At 39.8% G+C, this 18218-nt stretch overlaps 1 protein-coding gene across 3 annotated transcripts; it reads right to left on the bottom strand.

Moving 5' to 3' along the window:
- Positions 1–1552: 1552 nt before the first annotated feature.
- c8h10orf90 (chromosome 8 C10orf90 homolog) lies at positions 1553–17672 on the bottom strand. Of its 3 annotated transcripts, none has more exons than XM_026178428.2 (11): positions 17503–17672; positions 16617–17384; positions 14723–14786; positions 12414–12505; positions 9289–10510; positions 6835–6987; positions 6385–6509; positions 5844–6015; positions 4896–4959; positions 3843–3930; positions 1553–2096 (listed from the first exon to the last, which is right to left on the bottom strand). In XM_026178428.2, exons 2-11 carry the CDS (start codon positions 17196–17198, stop codon positions 2058–2060), a joined length of 2601 nt encoding a protein of 866 aa, XP_026034213.1. In that variant the 5' UTR covers positions 17199–17384; positions 17503–17672; the 3' UTR covers positions 1553–2057. The 3 variants fall into 3 exon arrangements, with proteins under 3 accessions (XP_026034213.1, XP_026034215.1, XP_026034217.1); XM_026178430.2 differs by having other exon boundaries at positions 6385–6503; XM_026178432.2 differs by lacking the exon at positions 4896–4959.
- Positions 17673–18218: the final 546 nt, after the last annotated feature.

Below are 18218 nucleotides of genomic sequence, written 5' to 3'. Positions count from 1 at the left end.
AGCCAGAAAAAAAACCCAGACTCACTCGTGCGCATGCCACAAAAAAGTGGTTTTACTTCATCACATTTACATTTTAAAATGCCAGAAAGCCATCTGATAGACCCAAAGCGCTCTGCTCAATTATGCTTTTCGCGATGTGCACTCTGCAGTGCGCCGCATCGGGTTGTTTAGCATTTCAGGTAGGGCTCCAGCATGCTTCCAGCGTTAAGGCTTAAGGTAAAGTCACTGCGCCGTATCCACTTGTTATCTTAACGCAGTGTGAAAGCATACACCCTCACACAGAAACCTCTCAAAACTCTGCCTCCAAGATGAAACATGGAAATAAATGAATACTGAGGAGCACTCTGCTTGCTTTTTAAGAACCAAGGGGTGCTTGCAGAGCAGGGCTCTCTGTTGGTGCTAGAACAGATGATTAATGAACGTCCTTCCATCTTACCTATGCAACAATGAGAAAACGATTTTGGGAGAAACAAAATGGAAAAGAATTTCACTTCCCAAAGCACATTTACAAAAGTTGAAACACAAAAGTTGTTCAGATATAAAACACATAAATGTAGAATCAAATAAGAGTCAGTTGATGTGTGAATAATTTCATAACGGCTATTTTTATATGCACACACTCAGTTGCAAGGGTAAAATAAGGTAATCTTTGACTAAGGCCTCATGCATGCGATCAATTATCTTCTTTAAAGAACATCCATGGTACACAAGTGTCCTTCTAGTCTCAAATTATTATCATTGTGCACCATGAATGGTGTTATTAACGCACTCCCACTGTCCAAATACACCCACACATGCAATTGCACAGACATGAAAATAGGTTTATAAAAATAGTAGCAACCATCTGTTTTCTCTACACACCAATGAAAATTACAATGGATGAAACGACTGGACTACGGAGGAGCACAAACCTAAAGACAAATGAGGAAAAATGACAATTGAGAGTAATGAGAAGGTCTTCTGCTCTGTTGTCTGTTGTTCTAAAAATAAATATTGACACATTGCTTTACCCAGAATCATCACGTTGTTGTGCAACACCCCTCGCTCACTGCATATTCATTCTGGATCAAAACACACAAATTTGAATATGCAACAGCGAGGCTTGGTCCATCATGACACAATGACAGAGACAAAGGCTCCATTCAGTTGAACTGTCCATTAACAGGGGGGGGGCTTCCACTGTAAAGAGGTCACATTCCTCCATCTGGCATCGAATGGTGGCAGAGCTCACTTCACATTTCTTTCAGCATTGGATGTTAAATGAAGACGACGGATAAAGACTGTCCCGGATTGGACTGTGAAGCATAATGGATGATTTTGTCTTACATTGCTGCTTCACATCACATGGTATCATGTGAAAGTGACTGTCAGAAGACGCCACTGCTACAGTGAGACGCTTGTTCTGCATCCAATTACATGGAGTAGTCTCAAAACAAAGGCAGCTTGCAATCAAGTGCAAACAAGACAACAAACTGCATAAACAGAAGTTAATCGAAACCATATCGGCGAGGCTGATGTTTGATTAAAACCACAACAGACTGTCCAGACATGATTTCATACTTTCGACCTTCAACAACCTTTATTTGAAATTGCATACCACAAGGGTGGCTAGGACAACCACGTGACAGAGCATAGAAAGGTCATTTAAACAGCAGGCACTGCTGATTTGAAGATGTTTCTAGAATCCATAAGGACCGTGTCCGAGTGTGTTCACTGCTCGCTTTTCAAGCAGTTTTAAGCAAGCACAGAAAGACATCCTTACCAGATTTGCATAGAAGAGCAAAAGAATGAACAAATATGTAATTGGATTTATCTGTGATAAGGTCACATAGTGAGATATGCTGATTTTGCTTACTACATATTGTTTGATCAGGAAGTGCAATAAATTTGCATTAAGGTTAAATGTCTTTTTTTTTACTTTGTATGAGAATATATGTTTTTAATCCACATAAGAAGACAGGTTCTAGAAAAATAATAAACTAAACTGACAAAGGGCAAAGTTCACTGTCTCAGTCTTTTATGCCTTTCTCTACATCTTCATCCATGTGTTCAGTTGTTTAGTTGTTGCTCCTTTGAAGAAGTTGATCCAGCAGTTTCTGTAACAAGAAAACACACAAGTGGCTGACGCATATCACAAAATAAAGGCTATATACAGACAACCAATCTGGTCCATACAAAAGTCTCCTAGCATGCTCCTTAATTTTCAGAGGTCATGTGCAGAAACAGGACCGATTCCTGGTACATGGCACCCTCTCACCCAAACTGTTAAGCTTTCCAGCTCCTTTTTCAAGACCCGCTGGATCTTCTGGCATCATAGCCCTTCTTCCCTGCATTATCTGCCACAGCAGCAGTGTGGGAGGAGCAGCTGTGTGTGGGCACCCACTCTGTCTGCAGGCTCGGCTGAATGGTGGCACTGCGCTGTGGATTTCTCTGCCACTAAAGGGCCTTTTGTTTCATGAGGAACACGGGCTCATACACTCAGCACAATGAGACTGTTCACAGTCTCTCTTCATAATGAGAGGCAGGGTGTGGGGTGCAGGGTGAGAAAGAGAGACTACAGTTCCTCTAAATCAAACTCACTTCTATAGAAGGTCAGAATTATTGACTATAAAATGGCAAAAAAGGAATGCTCGCTAGCAATCGCTAAACATGACAAATATGCCTCTGAAGTGCGTTTTTTAAGATCGGGTTTTCTCACGGAACCTTTTGCAGGCGTGCAAGAAAATAGAAAAGTTAGGCAGCATCGCCCTCTAGTGGAAAATAAGTGTAAAGGAAAGTTTAAGTAATGCAATGGCGTAAAAAGTCAGTCTATTGTAGGTCTCGCTGTAAACAATCAGAGCAGACATTTAATTATGTAAAGAATTTTTTACATTGCTACATGCTTGAAGCTAGTGCTCTAAAAACTGTATAAAATTGAAAGGTAAACCATTTAAAAGTAGATATTTCTCCCTATAGCTGGATTTTTATTGCAACACTGAATATTTGGTGGATCATGCAATAACTAAAGTGTAATTTTCTACTTCAAAACAAACCAAAACATTGTCCAGATCTCCAAAAGCAAATGACAAACCTTATCAGTAACTGTGGGTCTTTTTATCTGTTATAATTTGATATTAGGGCCCCACAATGTGATATGCCCCCTGATATTTGCATCAAAAAAGTCCTTTAAACTCAGCCTCGTGCGACCCACTCAAATCCATTTTTTTCAGCTAATTATAATGGATTACGTGCCCACTTTACTGCATTATTTTCAACAGCGGCATCGTTCTGAAGAGAGACAAGGGTGCATTATTAACATAGAAACCCTTAAGTGTTTGTCATTACTGCAAAAATGTTTCACTCTTTCCAAGGTTTAATTGAGCTGTAAGGGAAAGGTGTGTTATTACTTGCTCAATTGCCTGTGGGTCATACATGCTATTAATGTTCTGTTCAGTGTCTCGGGCAGATAACTACCAGACAGGAGTTATTTGCTTTATTCTCCATGTTCAATGATTTGATGACGTAAGTTCTACCTAAATATGTGTTTGTAACAACGTCTGGTGCTGATATTTAATGAGATGACAACTAGAATTAGATGGTTTAAACTCATGTTAGGTGGAGTTGTCTCATTAACTGATCATCTTTTATTTGCCTATTGTTGTTATCCACAAACTTTAAAATGTACTGTTTTACAAAAAAGCAGAAAAAAGTAAAGCAAGTTGTTATTTTTTGGTTAAGATGTCAAATTACATTTATTCTCTTGCGTTCCTGAACAGAAATCAAGTCACTTTGATTTTTAAACATTTTTTTTAATTGATAGATTCATTTGTGATTGTTTTGTGAAAAATAGGTAGAGGATTTACCTTTTTGTAAAGCTCAGCTCGATATCTGTTGTTCAAACTGACCTCCCTCCTTTCTTCTTCTTTTTGTCTCTTGAGATCTGCAGGTGTCCTGTACAAAAATAAAAATGGTGTTTTAGATCTGGAATCTGCGGTTCTCAAAAAAAAAAAAAAACCTAAAACATTTATTAGGAACTATATTACTGTGCAAAAGTCTTGAGCCACCCCTTATTTCGTCATCATTTGGTAGCAAAATCGGAAATTTTATTGAAGATTTACACAAACATGTGCCACATTGGCAGCACAATAGCATAGTGGTTAGCACTCTGGGTTTGAATCCAACATCTGTCCAGAACTTTTCTGCGTGGAGTTTAAATGTGTCCCTGTGGGGGGGTCACACTTATATGCGGGTATTCTGGCTTCCCACAGTCCAAATATACAGTTAGTGGGGTAAGGTTAATTGTGATTCTAAACTGGTCAAAGGTGCGAATGGTTGTCTGTTGCTCTGTTTTGACCCTGCCACAGACTGCCAACCTGCCCAGGTAGGCCTTTACTGCATTAGCAGTGTGTTTAAGATCATTGCCATCCTGAAAATGAAGCTGTTTCTAACTAGACGCTTTACAGATGGTATTGGTTTTTTGGATCAAAATTTAGTGGGATGACATAATTTGACAAGATTCCCAACCTAAAAGCACTGCCTGCAAGCCAGAGCCTCCACAGGCTTTTAGTAACAAAGTGCTTCAAGACACAATTCAAAATTGGTTGGCTAAGTTGGCTCTTATGTGTCGACACTGGTTTATTCCTCGAAGGTATACCTTGAAGCTTCAGTGATTCATAGGTCACTGTTAAGTGGCTCAGCAGAAATATATATACATATATAAATGAAAAAGGGGTGGTGCAAAAACATCTGCTCAGTATTTATGTATATAACTATGTCAGCTTGTTAATTTTTTGTGAGTTTGCCAGGAAAATAAGACAAAGCCTAAGGAAAAAATGCTCAAAATGCAGGAGTGATACAAGCCTAAAAAGTAAAAGCATCTGATAGTGAGCCAAAGTAAAAACATAGATGGCGCTCACAGCTTGGATCTGGGCTGCATGTCTTTCCTAGAAAATGCTCTTTCTCTGTGAGTGAAAAGGTTACCTAGAAACACACACACACAAGGGCAAAGCATTGCAGTCAGTCTTTCTTTTACACAAGTTGGAATAGACAAAACACTTCCTTTTTGTTTGAACATAAAAAATGTCACATTGAATTTGAACATATAAGATTATCTTTTTTTAAAAAGTATGTAACCTTCTCTTTTTGTTTCTTAAGGCACTTTGCACCATCACATTTGCACCTGTCAAATTCTGCAGGGCATTTGTAATTACACCACTGATCATTTTGATTTCTCAGCTGGTATTTTGACATTTGTGCACCTTTCTGTTGTAGCCTGTAGAGGGCAGAGAGAGCCATAAAATCTCTGCTAAGTCTTTAAAACCATTTATTTAACATCTTACTTCAGGTTGCTTTTATTATATTTAGTCAAAGTTTCACAAGGTGTGCCACTTTCTGTTTCCAAAATCTTTAACTACATTCAAAAGAAAAGAAAATGTAATAAAGTGTATCAGGGTGATTTACTTTAGGATATCAGTCTGTTATGTAATCCATAAGATGCATGAAGCTACTTTAACATTTTATCTATGTTATTAAACGTACTTATCCAGGTTTTTCATTTCATAATTTCAATTAAATAATTCCTGAAGAAGCTACTGCAAAATCTTAATGTAATATTTGCTGGTTGTTGTTGATTGTAGTGGATTTGGAAATATTTGTAGATATTATTATTAACTTTAATTAGAAAAGAAATATTTTCACGAATTCAGAAAAACAGCACTGACTGACAAACACCCCTTTGCCCCCCTTTTTTGTCTAAATCTGTATCCGTGTATGATTAGTCGTGTGGCAAAAAGCCACTGCAGCTGCACAGAAACAATGGACAGTACACTGGAGACAAGAAGTGAGGCTGGCTGCTAGTGCATTACCGTTCAGAGAGGTAGACCCAGTGCTGAGAGCTCTCCTCTGCCTGGGTGCCTTCTCCAACTGTGGGCCTACTGAATTTGACAGTTTCCTTCTCTCCTGTGCCTTTCGCTCCAGCTCTCGCACTCTACCTTGGGAACGACTAATGAAGTCTGGTCTAGACCTCTGCAACGCGTCCTGCCAAAACCACAAATACATTGCTCTTCTTGAGAAAACATTTAAGCACAACCCTTGTTTCAAACTCCCCGTGCACCTGAGCATACACGGTGAGGCATGTCGTGGAAAAAAAACCCCTAAAGCCAGTATAAATATGTCATTCTTTTTTGTTGATATTGAATTGTATTACAGTGGTTTCTTTATATTGTTTTTGGAACCTTTATAAGAAAACACTGGCTAGTTTTGCCTTGTGAGTTCTGTAAACCTAAAACAAAAACTCTTAGGAGAGGAAAGTTACTCTGGCTGGTTACACTGTGGCTCTGGACTTTTCATTTAGAAAATGAAATCAATTTCTCAAAATTGTTTTATTAGCACAGAAAATAAACTCACCTGAAGAGAAACAGCTTCAGATGACTGTTCAGCATCTAGACTCAGTGGAACAAATTCAGCATGAGGCCGGTTGAGGCGTCGGCTGTGATTAGGATGCTGCTTTGCACGCTCTCCCTCATCTGTCACTATCAAGACAGAGGAAATCAACTACTTTGGGTTTTCATGTACACATGGCTTAGCTTCACATGCCTGACTGCAATGCACAGTTCCTCAGGAGCCCCCTGGGTCTCCATGACATATTAATTACTGGAATGAACCAGGTTGGCATAGTATGTATAAGTCAAGGAATTTTACCATATTAGTATTGATAAAATTAAGGATGTATAGGTGTGGGGGGAAAATGTTGAACCACCAATAGTTTTACTTTATTGTAATGAAGATAAATGCTTTATACAGTGAGTATTATGAGTATATATATATATAATTAGAGGAAGAGAGAAGTAATAATACCAGAATTTCCCTGGGGTGATGCAGTGGAATCCGTTTCAGAATCGCCACTTGGTTTTTTCTCCTTACTAAGTTGTCTTTGGAGTTTGATATTTGCTATGATCGCAGCCGCATTCAGGGCAGTCACTTCCTCTGGAGACTGTTGGGAGTGGGGATCTGAAATCCAAAAGGGCTTTGATGTAACTGAAGAGTGAGTAAAACATTGACAGTGGCTGTTTCGGAGCTATCATTCCTGTATAATATCCTGCCTCATTTGGTGGTTGACTGTAACAAACGTTGAATTTAAATGATGTTGCCTAGGGCCTTGTAATTAATTGATGACACTCTTAATGAATGTGATTAAAGAATAATTAATAATTTCACACAGAGAAAAGACATCATGAATCAAGAAACACAGTTGCTCAGCAGAAGACTCCCTGATCTTCTTACTTATTCACCTGGATATTCAGATTTTCCAAAAGATAGCTTCAGCTGAGTCTTTTAACAACTGCACACTGTGAAGACTTAACTTGAAATTTTGAGATTTTTGGAAAATACACTTATTTGCTTTTTTACCAAGAATATTTTTTGGATCTAATATAATGCTACAGGCAGAAAGGAATTAGAATCAGTGTGAGGACAAAGCTTTTGGCTCGTATAGATTACTTGTAACAACTTTAGCTTCATTATTCAAAACTTTAGTGGTAATATTTATCTAGTAGTAGTATCCATCTCTCTGTGTGCATACAGCACTGTGTAAAAGTATTGACCCACCAATCATTTCTTTATCTTTTTCTTCTGAGAAGCCAGAGTTTTCTTGTAATCTTTTTAAAGTGGCCTTGCACAATAGTTCTTTCAAATGTTTTTCTTTTGACATTGACTGCTCTTCACTCACTTTCAGTCCAGTCCTTGTGGGCTTTTTTTGCTTTTTTTGTTTGTTTGTTAAGTCACTTAAAATTGATCTATTAATCATTCAAGGATTAAAAAATACACATAACTCAATGGATAAACCAGTGTTGTGTCTACACATAACAGACAACTTAGCAAAGAATTAATTTTGAATAGGATCTTTAGGCAATTTGTCACTGGCAGGCAGCCTGTCAAAAACACAGTATTTCTCCTTTGTTTGCTGAAGCTATGAAAAATGACAATGATAACACAGTTTGACTGGCATAAAATATTATTTTTTGCAACAACAAGATATTCCTGAAGTGCTGCTACCCTAAAACGTACTGCATTACTTTTAAGTATGTGTAATTACGTTTTTGAATAACGACTCCTGACACTGATCACAACAAAGAGGGGAAATACTTCAACAAACATGCACAAACATTGGACCCACAGCATGCAATTAATTTGCATGAATGTAATTTATTTATTGCTGCTTAGCAATGGTGGTTACTTGGAGCCAGTGAGATCCCAACGAGAATCGATAAGAAAATTAATAAGGAATCGCATTGATAAGTGATATCAATAATGGAATCAGAATCCCTAAATTCTTATGGATTCCCATCTCTAATCTTGACAGGTAACAGAACAAAATGTGGCCAATATCCAAAGAAGATCTTTGAATGCCCTTCAAGAAGCCTTGCAGAAAACTCTTCCAGAAGACCACTTAAAGAAATGACAAGAAAGCTTGTCTGAGAGAGTTCAGGCTGTGCTGAAGAATAAAAGTAGTCATACGACATATTGGCTTTCAGGCTTGTTACAATTTTACAGACTCTCTTTTTGCCTTACATCCTTTTTTCCATGTATGTTGTTAAAAAGTCACTGCACCTATTTCCTATTTTCTGAGCATATAAAGAAACGGTGATGGCATAAGACTATTGCACAAAACTGTAAATATGACAGAAGGTGAGAAAATGCATGTTAGATCTATTTTAAAGTAAGCAGAAAACTTTTAAGACTTATTTTGGGCACCCAGATGGCCCGATCACAACCTGATTAGCGCAAAGAAACACATACAAATAGAACTGCTGCATTGCAGGGCTTTAACGCCAAACCAGATTCTAACACATTCTAATACCTCATTTTCACCATGTTTAGCAGCTTGTGATTTCCCTTCCTTCCCTGTGCTGCCAGTGAAAAGGGGGCAGTAATAGATTATGCATGCAAAGGCCTGCGTGGGAAAATGAAAAAAAGGTGAAAATGAGAATGCATATCTAGGTGCTGATGGGCACCTTTGCGTCTAGCTGATGTTGCTCGACACAGGCGAAGACATCTTCCGTGAGTGACAATTGGGCTCGTGTCAGCAGATCAAGAAGTAATATCATTGCAATCTAATAATGCCTATAAAACATCAAAAGTGAAAGACTGTATCAAACCTAGGCGGGTGTGTAATAACTTCAAGCTAGAACACACAAATGGCACAAAGGAAGTGCATATTTAGACATTGCCATCCTTTGAAAATGGAGATCAGAGACTGAGGGAGTATGTGTGCTGACAAGAAGGCTCCCAAAGTGGGACAGAGAAACCTACCCGGGGCCTTGATGAGAGTCAGACTGGAGGACTCTGCCTGCAAAGTGCTTCTTGGTAGAGGCAATCTTTCTTTTTCACCGGCCTTTGACTTGAGTGTCTCTGCCACAAGCTGACCTGGTCTTTTCACTGCTTTTCCAGGACTGATGAAACTATTGTCCGAGTTCAAAGGGTTGACATCAGTTTCTTTTGGAAGTCCAGCGCTCCATTTCCTGGCAGATGGTTGTGTCAAATTCTCCTTGCTTGTCTCAGTGTGTCCAATCACATTGCCATACCAGCTCAGTGGTCTGTGCAGCCTCCCCGATCGCTGTCCAACAGGCTTTGGAGAAATCTCTGAGGATGTGGGTGCTGCTACACCAGGAGGGTTGTTTAGGAAAAGGCTCAGTGTGGATCTGTGCCGCGAGCCATTTTTCTCTGGATCTGAAGTATATGTATTTGGTGCTGCAGAGTTTGGGATAAAATTCAGATGACAATAAGAAGGTTGTTCATTATTTTGTGAATGATTTTCCTGACTCCATGTGTTGTTGCCCATATATGTTCCCTCACTATAGCTGTGTCTATACTCTGGGTGTTTGGCCCTCAGTCTGCCTGGACTGTAGCTTTCTCTGTGTTCTGTCACTTTGATGATGGTGGCCTTCCTTCTGTGGACCACTGTGTCCAGACCATTGCTTCCCGGTGGTGTCCGTGCTGTGTTTGTGTTTGATACAGGACTTGAAATCACCCTTTTCTCTGTTACTTTGACTATAGTGGCTTTCCGTTGCACTGTTAAATGCCTGGAGTTTGGGTCCATGGGCTGGTGGTCCAAGCTGTTGCGTGGAGAAGGAGACTCACGTGACTGGGAAGAGTGGTTGCTGGTATCAGAGCCAGGTAGACTAGCTGTTCTGCTCACTTTTCTGGAGGAGATGGTGATGGAGGAGAAGCCAGGTTTGTTTTGAGGGATGAAGATTCCCACAGCGGAGTTTGTCTGTATGTCTGAAGGTTGCGGACTATAGCCTGTTGCAGAAGTTGTGCGATTCAGCAGAGGATGCCTGAGGGCCTCTGTGCTGGCTGTTTTCATCAAAAGGGATTTCCTATTAGGGTCTGAGTTGGTCCCTGTGGGGAGCTCAATGGTCTTACTGCCTCCAGGGAAAGCTGACACCCTGTTGGTATTCCAGCCCCTTCTCAGAGCTTGCCAGCCGACAGGTCTGTCCCCTTCATTAGCAGGAAAGCTAGGCTTTTCTGGCACCTACAGCGTGTGGACAAATGAGATTTTATGTGATAACATTTTTTAATTATATATGAAAACCCAGTCCTACCCTACTGTTGTTGATGATGTCTTATGGTTAATGATTTGTCATACATCAACACATTAAAACACGTGCTTCACATTCATCTACATTCAGTCTGTGCTGCTGCTTTTAAGTGGCATATGGAGAAAATGAAACATAACTTGGCATAAAATATTGACAACATGACATCTTTCTAATATTACATTTCAACAACAGGTCAACTGTCTTGTCTTTCTTCAGGGCTTTGCTGTTTGTTCTTTAGTCAGATGACTCTCCCCATGCTTGACACACTAAATGCCCCAGTGGCAATGGAAGCAGCAGCAGGCAAAGCCAGCATACAGCGTGACTTATCCCTCACAGAATAACAATGAGACTCTATCCTCAACAGGCGAAAAGCAAAGATTCTGGTCCTTAGGCTGGAGCATTCTGATGGTGTTTATGGAGCATGGAGAAACACTGATATGTCCCTCTTTTAAATGATAAGACATATCTCCCTCGTTTATCAAAGGTGCATAAACCATAAAGGAGTTTAGCCATTTCAGTTTTCTTTTAAGGAAGTCCACACCACTGCTTTGACCATGATTTTGTGCTGTGTTTGTAAAGACTACCTGTTAAACTGTGTTAACCTTGGTTTCCTTATGACATTACTGTGCCTTCTCTCTTCTGTAGTATGTGCTTTTGTCCTCTGTGTTCTTTCCCTTCCTGTATTTTCTGCAGGTTTAACTGAATCCACAGCTTCATGTTCCTGATTTGTTGTTATGGGCCTAAACAACCTGCTGACTGTTTCTACCTATATTGTTTGTTGTATCTTTGGATTTCATTTTTTTCTTTGCTTCCCCCTCACTCTAACTAGTCACAGCAGATGACACCTTCCCAGAGTCTGGTTTAGCAATAACTTGTGGCTTCAGCAGCCAGAAATTTCTGCTGAAAGGAAGTTTTTATTTCTCCTCACTGTTGGCAAGTGGTTTCTCATAGGGGTTTGTTGTGCCACAGGATTATTATCTACAATGTTGGGGAGTTTTTACCTGATTTGAAGTGACTATAGCGATTGCACTCTATGGCTGAATTTTAAGGAAAAACAAAACAATTTGCCAGAAAGAAAAAGCATCTAGCACAACTTTATAGATCCATAGAACAAAGAGATCACTTCATGACATTCATTCTTAACTTTGTCTTGATCAAGTCAGATACTATTTGTAGACTGCAACCATTTCTCTCTCTCTCTTTCTCTCTCCTTCCACTGTTCCATTTATTTGTCTGTTTTTAAGCTCTAGTTCAATAAATTAGCTTTAGAAATCCTTTAAGGGATTAATTCTATAATCTAGTTTCTCCTGCCATTAGAAAAAAATGTTATTTATGTAAAAATGTTATTTCACTTATATGTCAGGCCTAGTACAGTCTTGCAAGAGATCTTGCGAGAGATACTTCCTGGTTAAATAAAGGTTAAAAAACAACAACAACAATATCTATCTATCTATCTATCTATCTATCTATCTATCTATCTATCTATCTATCTATCTATCTATCTATCTATCTATCTCTCTCTCTCTCTCTCTCTCTCTCTCTATATATATATATATATATATATATATATATATATATATATATATATATATATACACACACATTGCTGTTTGTATATAGCCAATCCTGGTTAGAAATGGGAGATTCTGGTTTAAGCAAAAGAGCAAATGTGAGCATGATAACAACAACAACAAAACTTCATTATATAAAAAGAAATACCTTGCATCTCCAGCCATAAATGGGCCCAATAATAACAATCATCATCATATCCTTCCTTTGTAAAACTGTCTCCTAACCTATGTGGTACTTTATATTTCAAAACCTGCTATCAGTTACCTGTTTAATAACAGGAGCGCCTTGATCAGGTGTCTGCCACGTCTTCACACCCAGAGCAGTGGCAGCGACGTGACTTCTCTCCACCTCTGCATCTGTGTATCAAGGCAAAACAAATGATCCACTGTCACAGTCTCTGCAACACATACTCTCACGTCCTAACTCGCCCGCACTCTCTCTCTCTTTCTCTGTCTTTGCCACACACAAACATGCAAGTCATCCATTCCTGTGACTGTAGAGCAATGTTGACACTGTCAATAATTGACACTGGCACAGCAAAGTGAATTTAGCACCACCCCAGAGTCACTTGTCTCCTTACCCAGGAGACACAGCAACTTGACTGGTCTGCCTCTCAGCCCTGACTGCCACCCTGACTGCGTTTCCACCTGCTACTGTTACCATGGTAACATGCTCTCACTTTGGGATAACCCTTGTGCGTGTAATCTGTATTGGGTTTCTTCTTTTTTTTCCGTTTGAGGGAGAAAATGAGAGCGCAGGTGAAAATTGCAGAGCTTTGCAAACAAGACCTAAAGACAAATGTCTTCCGACTTCCTAAAGGACTTTGGCCCTTCTAACGCCTCCTTTCACCTGCTTTAATCGTAACATAGCTTTTTTCTGTCTGTAGAAAGCCCCCACCCCAACACCCTGAAAAGCTTCTCTCATTACCTCTACTAGCTGAGCTCAAATTGCCATTTCCCTGAATCAACAGCTGACCTTAATATCCCAGAGGAAAATAAAGAAGCAAGGCCATATGGCAAATACCCATCTGGAGTTCCCGCCCTCCCAATTTATTCATCATCCTCATGAGTTTTATCGAAAAAGTAAGTGTGAGCAGGGTGAAAATTAACCACCCTGTCCAAACACGAAGGCCCTTGAAGCACACAATCCAATTTTTATTATCATTTGCTCATTAACACCAGACCATTTCAAGTTTGTTAAATGTGACTTTTATGGAGGCAGAGGGCACTAAATGTCTGCAATGAGACCTCAGCTCTGATTAAAACTATTTCTGCTTGTTCTGTTGTCAGCAACAACCAGAAAGAGAGAGAGAAAATAACGAGAAATACATTTTCTAGTTCCGGCGCAACTGAGTTGATTCTTATTGGAATAACTGCGATTTAAAATTCATTTGGTTTCAGGTGTGAAATTGTGTACTTAAATCCACTGGCGGCTGAGCAAAAGTGACTAGCAATAAAACAAATTTGGATGCAGACCTTCATAGAGATAGTTGTTTCCTGTTTCAACTCACTGGTGGTGATTGATGTTGAGTTCAGCCATTGTGTGCACCTGACTATTTATTATTTTGTTCAACTGAACTATATTTACGGATTATTTAATTGAGAGGTAATTATTATTGTTTTCAGAAAACCTTGGGAAAAGCCATGTGTTAAATGCAGTTTTTCTAGAAAAAGTATGTGTTGCACAGAAATTATAACTAAACGGTAAATAACAGCTGGATTGTGAAAAGGCAGTCTAACCTATATCAAAGACTATTTGAAAATGGTTAATAATAAAAAATACAAAATGTCATGCCACCTTAATCGGCACAGCTTAATTAGGCCTTTATAAGATATTAATGAGGTTTACTTATCTTTGAAAATATGCTGTCTATCGAAGTCATGAATGGATTACTTTGATTTCTGAGCCTGAGCCCTGTCAGGATAATCTATGTATAAACAAGAACAAGGCTGAAAGATCAAACCTCAGATCAAATCCAGATGGAGCTAGATGTCATGCTCAAAGATTAACACGGCCACTTTTCCAGTCAGTCAGCATCTCTCAGTCTTATCTTTCTGCCCTTTCGTTTCCATGCCAGCCCCTACCTCTTTTTCATCAGCTTTTCAGGCCTAATAGTGCCCATTTCCTTTGCCTGCAATACTGCCAGAACACCGTGGCACAACAGTCACGATCAGTTGTTCTTGAAATTGACTTTGTTTTAGAAGATGTCGTTTAAAGTGATCATCCAGCCAGTCGGTGTGGAACATTTGAAAAAGGACAGGGGCAACACTGCTGCAAGGAGCTGATTACAGGCAAGTAAACTGTGTGGCAAGTCAGCCCTGAAATAAGCTCTTGTTCTCCTCCTAGCTAACCCAGCCCCTATAGTTACCCTATGACCATATTTATTATGCCATTAATTACGTTTCTTGGTGACAGACAAATAGCCTACTCTTTACATTTTTTAAATCTTTTATTTTATGTATGGTTTTCAGTTATAACACTTGCATAATGTATAGATTTGCATAACTGAATTTTGTTTTACTACACTCAGCTGAAAGCCCATCTGTTATACAAGTGGCAAATTGCATACGTACTCTGTGCCTTAGGTGTTGCTTGATTCTTCTGAAATGTTGGAGTGATGGGTTGTTTCAGTTTCAGCTGGAAAAAGAAAGAGTGTGGCAGAGAAATTACAAAAAACTACTATTACATTAGTAATAACCGTCTTGGACAGTGGTTCTCAAACTTTTTACATCATTCCCCACATGGCACGAAGAAATATTTTCAGCCCCATCTAAACAAAACAATGACAGAAAAGCCTAGCATGACCTAGCATAGTTCCGCATGACCTTTCTGCCAGGTAACTTGCCCCCCCACCTTTAAGAACTCTGTGCCCCACCAGTGGGCCGCACCACACACTTTGAGAACCACTGGTCTAGGAGTACAGATTTTTTTTCGGTCAGTGTTTGATACATTCAAAAGAGTGGGAAAAGGCAAAGCCCCATTTTTGAAGTGTTTTGGCTGCTAGCATCTTAGCTTTTCCAAAAGAGATGTTATGTCAGGTGGATTTTAATCTGTCTGCACTTTGATAGGGTAGTTCAGTTCAGTTTGATTTATATCACAACAGCAGTCCCCTCAAGGTACTTTATATTGTAAGGAAAAGACCCTACAATAGTAGAGAGAAAATCCCTGGTTGGGGGGCAATGGGAGGAAGATGAAAAGAAAGCCAGAGATTAATATTAACTAACAATTTAAGTGAGGTGTCACTAACAAGGAAGACCTGCTCTAAAGCACACCCACCTTTATTGTCCTTCTGGATGCTAATGGTGGCCAAAATGTTCAAAATGTGCATCATGTTATATTTAGTAAGATTTCAAACTAATAAACGACACCATAAGCTCAACGGGAATATATTTACTGGGAAGATGATCAAAAAAACGGTCTGTTTTCCCCATAAACTTCCCAGATTTATTCTCGTTAGCAAAAGATTTGCTTCCAGTGGCCATTAGAAAGGATCCATGTTTAAAGCACTTCCAAAGTTGCTTATGTTTTCAGTCAAAGAGGCTATGTCTATTTTTGTATACTGACTAAGACCTGCATGGTAAATACGATGCTATCACAGCAGCCAACTTCTAGCTAACAGGTTTTCTCAGAAAGACTGAAAAGGGAAAAGGTATAGCTAGTCCATGTCTGTCCGACAATATCAGGTTAGCTGATTCCTCTGGTTTTCAGTCTAACTGGCACCAAAGTTAGTCAACCAACAGCCATGAGAGTATCTATTTTCTTAAATAAAGCACATCTCCCTTAAAGTTTTAAGTTTTAACCACAATCATTCAGAGCTTTTTTTTTTTTTTTTTTAGAGTGGAAACAACTGAAAATATAAACAACCTCATTTTGATCAGTCAGGAGTCTAGGAATCTGCTTAATGCATCAGTTCAGTCAGATCTCTACAGCACACCAACTTATCAATTCAAAGCCATATTATCAGATTACTGATGCTCCTATTAAATTATTTCTGTACATTGACTTGCTTCTCTCTTTGGGCACAGAGCACATAGCTCCAAATGAGTCGTAAACCTTTTGAGAATGCACTGAGTTCCTGCAGAGTAAGCTGTTTTCAAAGGATGCCAGAGCGCTGCCTTCTTCCTGGGTAACAGAGACTTGACTACAAATGGCTCTCTGTGGCACTCTGTGTGTTTTACTCTACAGTGCCTGCCACAAAGCAGCGTCACTTTCATGAGCATACACAACACTAACATGCAAAAGTCCCACAATTCAAAATGTTGCCAAAGCCAAATCCAAGCTAAATCTTTGCCAGTGCTTGTTTTAGAATTGTGTTACTCTAACTGGTTTTCCAGAAAGGTGCAGAGTGCAACTGCTCAAATTCTCTGCATTCTTCAGTCCTCACTAATTTAACTGCAGATAAAAGAATTTCATAAAATATTCTATTGCCAAATGGGTTTTTTTTGTACCAGGTGTTATGTGTCTTACATGGCCGGGAGCATGGTCCAAAAATTGGTTTTGGTTGCAAGTGTCTGCAACCATCATCACTCTTCTTTGGATTGGCAGCCATCCAATTTTGACTGGAGAAAGATAACTAAGTTCGGCTTGTTCCTTTTCTGGAGCCTGCATGATATGGGCTCTCTCCCAGCTTCCTCTGCGCTCCGGAGGTGAAAAAACCCCAGTCTGGAGGGACTCCTGGCTGCCCAGCGAGCTGTCACATAGGCTTGAACTCTCACATGAAGATGAGACCCTGCTGAAAGAGGGAAAACCCGTGTGTCTCCAAGCACGTCCAGTTGGCTCTTTGTTCAGAACAGGCATGGATGTTGTTCGGTCATTGAACCCTCGAGCCTGATTATGAGCTGGGGCTTTAAGTTTGCTCTGCATAGCCTGCAGGTGCTCTAGCCAGCTGTCCAGCTGGCCACCTTCAATGGCGCTCTGGGGCCGCGGTGCACGTGGTGGATGAGAAACAGCGGGCCCTTCTGACATCAAGCTCTCCCAGTAGGACTCATCTCCTGATCTCCTCCAACCTGGAGTCCTCCTTAGGTGGGCAGCTGGCCTACGGAGAGTCATCCCTCTGCAGCTTAGGTTACCACTCACAGCTCTCAAGTTTCAGCTCCTCAACAAAAGCCGTTTACTGTGGAGGTATTAATGAGAAACTCCCGGCTCAAGCCAACTTCTTGACAAGAGTCATCCTAGAAATGCACTGCAAGGAATCACCAGTTACAGTAATGATCAAGGTCATCTTTGTCACAGTTCCTGTTTTGAGAACATATGAGAACAATGTTCAGAATTAGAGTTTCAGATATATTATTTTAGGTTATAAGACTCACAACAGTTATTATCAATTTCATTCCATGATGGTGGTGTTACTCACCAGTCAATGACGTACAGTCCTTTTTCACTTGAATCCAGTTCTTCTCACTCTTTAGTGTTTAGGAAGTAAACACTGCCTTTGTTGATATAAAGTAGGTGCTAGCGGGTACTGTCTCCACCCAAGCAGCAAGTAGCAGTATAAGGGAATGTTTGGAGGACAAAAGAGTTACTGAGCACAAGGGCTCAACATCCAATACACAGAGGAAGATGGGAAGAGACAGAGGGAGAGGCGGGCCGAAAAACAAACACTTGTTGATGTGATGCCTGACGTAACAAGAGCTCCATTTAAACAAAGTTAACATTCATCTTGAAGGGATTAAACCATCTGATTTTAGGTTACAGCAAGCCAAATACAGTATTCAATATTTTAAAAGGCAAACTTCCTGACATTCAAGAGTCCTTTCAAATGATAGAGCATCACTAATGAGCAGATTATCCATGTTAATCCACGACTCACTTACTGCTTTGGCAAATCCTCTTTGTTCAGTTCCCCCTGTTTCGTCTCTTCCCTGTGATCTCGTGGTTGGTGGCTGATGATGAGGCATTGCTATCCTCAAGCTTCTATCCAGGCCATGTGACTTTAGCAAGACTGTCTTAAAATGGCCCAGTGTTTCTTGGGTAAGTAACTGTGACCCACATGATGTCACGCAATGCACGAGAGAAGAATATTTACAAGTTGGGAAAACTTGCTGGGAGAAAGATTTTGCTTCAGATTTT

This window comes from Astatotilapia calliptera, chromosome 8 (assembly GCF_964374335.1).
Source record: "Astatotilapia calliptera chromosome 8, fAstCal68.1, whole genome shotgun sequence".
Classification (NCBI taxonomy): Eukaryota; Metazoa; Chordata; class Actinopteri; order Cichliformes; family Cichlidae; genus Astatotilapia; species Astatotilapia calliptera.
The sequence above is the reverse complement of the archived record's forward strand: the minus strand, read 5'-3'. Positions and strand labels throughout refer to the sequence as shown.